At 38.5% G+C, this 4,441-nt stretch overlaps 1 protein-coding gene across 1 annotated transcript in view; it reads left to right on the top strand.

Annotated features, from left to right (window-relative positions):
* The window catches only part of LOC113318038 (protein NPGR2-like), a 4,563-nt gene extending 975 nt beyond the window's left edge, over positions 1–3,588 (top strand). Inside the window, exons 2-6 of the mRNA XM_026566160.1 lie at positions 56–389; positions 948–1,215; positions 1,462–2,675; positions 2,768–2,921; positions 3,017–3,588. Coding sequence (XP_026421945.1) covers positions 123–389; positions 948–1,215; positions 1,462–2,675; positions 2,768–2,921; positions 3,017–3,357 — 2,244 coding nt within the window. The 5' untranslated portion in view covers positions 56–122 and the 3' untranslated portion in view covers positions 3,358–3,588. The remainder of the gene's footprint in view (positions 1–55; positions 390–947; positions 1,216–1,461; positions 2,676–2,767; positions 2,922–3,016) is intronic.
* The last annotated feature ends 853 nt before the right edge of the window (positions 3,589–4,441 follow it).

The following is a 4,441-nucleotide window of genomic DNA, read 5'->3' on the forward strand; positions in this document are numbered from 1 at the left end:
TTTTTTTGAAAATCTTTAACACAAATTTATTGAACTTTATTGGTTTGACCTTCAGTTGTCGGAGGGGAAGTCCTGATTTCTGTCTTTGTGGATGATGGTTTTTAAAAGAATATTTCAATAGTATGGGCGGTAAGAAATGGTTGAAAGGACGGGGATTTGGCAGTAAATTAAGGTTTACAAGAATAATGAGGTGTCTTGGTTCAGGAGAACATTTGAATGTAGATGAAATGGTTCCTTCATCTGAGTCCCTTGCAACAAGGGATAATTCAGCAGCAAGTGGTGGATATTCTTCTCAAGTTGGTGAGAGTGAACAAAAGCAGCCTGATAATATTAGCAACATTGAAGAAGCTGAATCATCTCTTCGGGAGAGTGGTTGTTTGAATTACGAGGTTTGTCTCTCTTAACTTGTCCTTCACCATTGTTCTGGAATCCTTTTGATATTTATTCTTCATGCTGTATTTCTATTGGGAGTTTACCAAGTGTAGGTTAATCTAAACGTGAAATTTTCACATGATACCCTCCTCATCTGAAAGAAACATCTGTTGCAGATTTATTTTATTTTATTATTTATTTATTTTGCATATTACTGGACTTTGTTTAGTATTTATCTGCATTGTGAAACTACTATGTGAGAACAATTGGCATGGTATAAGAGTTCTAATTGTCCTTTTCCATTAAAGTTGACAGTAGCTTACTTGAGCTGTATACCAGATGGATTTTCCATTTGTTGCCTTGGCAGTAATTCTTTGAATTAAGGAAAAGCCTAATGTTTGCAAAGTTAGTTCCTTGGCATATCCTGTTGTAGCTGATAACCAATAAAGTTTTCTTTGTTTCTCAAATGTTAGATGTTTCACCGCCATTATTTGTTCCTTCAGTCGACAGATAATGTGATGGAATGTTTGTGTATAATTACAAGTGGCTTACAAAATCATCATTACTATTAATAGGAAGCGAGAGCCTTGTTAGGAAGGCTTGAGTATCAAAAAGGAAACTTAGAGGCAGCTCTTCATGTATTTGAAGGAATAGACATTGCTTCTGTGACTCCCAAAATGAAAGTCTGCATAGCCAGAAGAGGCGATATGGCAAAAGGCGAACGCCGAAAACGACGTTCTTGTAGTGAAATTGCCCTACCCATGTCGATGCATGCTGTTAGTTTACTCTTCGAAGCCATATTTCTTAAAGCAAAATCGCTACAGGCCCTTCGGAGGTATAGAGGTATGATTTTCGACTTAAAATCTTTAGTTGTCATAAATATCTGTTTGTTTTTTGAAATCTATATTCTATGTGGGTTTGTCTGTTAGTATTTTTCATACAAGTCAGTAAGTTAGCATCTCATTTGTTGGCAAAACTTGTTAATATAAAGATCGTTTGTTGTACTATTCTCGATCTAAGGAAATTGGAACGTATGAGTGGCATTCGTCCTTTGTTGAATGTCTAATTCTGTGCAATACCTTTTTGCAGAAGCTGCTCAGTCATGCAAAATTATACTCGACACTGTCGAATCTGCATTACCAGAAGGCTTGTCGGAGAATTTTGGTAGTGATTGTAAACTGCAGGATACTTTAAGTAAGGCTGTCGAGTTACTTCCTGAGCTATGGAAACTCGATGATTCTCCCCATGAAGCAATATCATCATACCGAAGGGCCCTTCTCCACCATTGGAATCTTGATACAGAGACTACCGCAAGGATACAGAAAGAGTTTGCCATTTATCTTCTTTATGGTGGCACTGATGCCACCCCTCCAAACCTCCGTTATCAAGTTGAAGGATCCTTTGTACCTAGAAACAACACTGAGGAAGCCGTTCTTCTTCTAGTGATATTGTTGAGGGGTTCTGCTCTCAAACGGATCGAGTGGGACCCATCAATCCTCGATCATATCTGTTTTGGGCTCTCTGTATCAGGAGCAGTAAGGGGCTTAGCAGCTCAGATTGAAGAATTGCTGCCGGGGGTTATGGATAGGGAAGAAAGATACTACATTCTTTCACTGTGTTACTACGGGGAAGGTGAGAGTACGGTTTCTTTAAATCTATCAAGGAGACTACTGAGCAAAGCACAAAACCCAAATTGCATAAATGCTCTATTATTGGCTTCAAAGATTTGTGCAGAGAACCCTAATCTGGCAGAAGAAGGTGTAGATTTTGCAAGCAGAGCAGTTGAAAGGTTGCAGGGAAGATGTGATCAGATGGCTAGTTCTGCACATCACTTTCTAGGTGTTTTATTGTCAGCTGAAGCACGATCTGCGATGACTGATTCCGAGAGGGTTAGAAAACAGTCCGAATCGCTGGAAGCATTACAAAATGCTGAGAGAACCATGAAAGATATAGACCCTGACATTATCTACCATCTTAGTCTAGAAAATGCCGAGCAGAGAAAGTTGGATGCTGCTTTACATTATGCGACTCAGTTGCTGAAATTGGAGGCTGGGTCCAATGTTAGAGGATGGATTTTGTTGACACGGATTTTATCAGCTCAAAAACGGTATCTCGATGCTGAAACCATCATTAATGCTGCTCTTGATCAAACTGGAAAATGGTCTCAAGGAAGGTTATTACGCATCAAAGCTAAGCTTCAAATAGCTCAGGGTCAAGTTAAAAATGCTGTTGAGACATATACTCATCTTCTTGCTCTCCTTCAAGTTCAGAATAAAAGTCCAGGGCTTCAGAAAAATTATAAGGTTCATAAATCTATGGTTCATAATTTTTAGTTTTTGCAAATTTATTTTGATTTCAATGGTTCATGCAATTTACTTAAGTCTTTTAATGACAGGGTAGTGGTAGCCATGATAGAAACTTGGAAGTAGAGATCTGGCATGATTTGGCGAAGGTGTATATTAGCTTGTCACAGTGGCGGGATGCTGAGGTCTGTCTCTCTAAATCTGAGGTCGTTGCGCCTTATTCTGCTTCTAGATGGCACACAACAGGTACATTTATGTTATCTTTTATTTCTTTTCGTGTACCTGTCCTTCTATTCTCGATTGTCTATATAGTCCTTATAAAGGTAATACATCTATTCCAGGTTTATTATACGAAGCGAAAGGCTGTCATAAAGAAGCCCTAAAGGCATTTACAAGTGCGTTACATGTTGATTCGAATTTTATACCAAGCTTAGTTGCTACAGCTAAAATTCTCAGACAGCAAGGAAATAATCACTCGATGAATGTTGCAAGAAATTTTTTAACAGAAGCACTACGGCTCGATAGAACAAATGTACCTGCTTGGTACAATCTAGGTATGTATTACAAAGAGGAAGCTAAAGGTGGTGGTCATGCTGCTGCCACATCTTTAAATGAGGCGGCTGAGTGTTTTGAAGTCGCTGAACTACTTGAAGAATCAGAACCAGTTGAACCTTTCAGATAACCCCGTACATAATATATACACCAACATACATCTGTATACATACATGCATAACCACGACCTGTGTAAGTAAAGCAATGATTGAATAAAACTTGTAGTTAAACTCGCCTTGCAACATATTTGTTTTTGTTTAGAGGTTTTCAAGCTACTTTACTTTTCTCTTTTGATGTAATTTAGTAGCCCTGTGATTGGTTGAAAACAATAAAATGATAAATCTCCCGGAATCTTTATTCTGCCAACAAACTTGCGTGGCACAGATACTTTTTTGGTGCAGTTTTGGCGTAAGACGGGCTTCCAACACTTGGATGTACGGTCTCCGGGAACTTTTGCTCATCAACAATTTAGTCTCATTGAAACGTGTCCGCGTCCTAATTTTTGAGAAAAATGTGGCTCCTCTGTGCTTGCATGGCGTTGTATCCGTGTCAGCGAATCAAAGGAACCATACTAGGGAGGTGCCTGGTTTTTGGAATAAAGTCACACATGTGTTGACAGGCTGAGGGTATGGGCATATGCGCAGCGTGACAGAGTGTGGGTAAAATAATAAAATTACGTATCTGCGTGAAAAATGTGAACGCCACCAGGAATTACATCACTTAATGTTGAAATACTATTAGTTTTTTCAGTTTTAAGTTTCACCCATTCCATCTATTTAACGTTGAAGTACCATTAGTTTTTCAGCTTTAAGTTCCACCCATTCCCTCCCGGAGAGTGGAGTAACAAAGTATACACAGGAAAGCGTGGTAGGGGTACCAAATAACAACGGCAGATCATCCCCAAGGAAGTCTGGAAGAAACTATGGTCTATGGAGAATGAAAGCTCCACATAGGGTTAAACTATTTAAGCTCAGTTATTACAAGCAAGACATATATATTCTTTGTCCACATTGCAAAACTGAGGAGGAAACCCTAGAGCATCTTATTATCGATTGTGATTACTCCAGATCCCTTTGGTTGTTGTATGAATGTTAATGTCTATAATATTCATCTTTAGCACACTACTGATATTTTGAATTGTTAGTTGGTTCTGCAATATGTCAAACATGCATAAAGAATCATAGGATTTTAAATTCTCACAACGATGATAACCA

The sequence above is a fragment of the Papaver somniferum genome, chromosome 10 (assembly GCF_003573695.1).
Source record: "Papaver somniferum cultivar HN1 chromosome 10, ASM357369v1, whole genome shotgun sequence".
In the NCBI taxonomy this organism is placed as follows: Eukaryota; Viridiplantae; Streptophyta; class Magnoliopsida; order Ranunculales; family Papaveraceae; genus Papaver; species Papaver somniferum.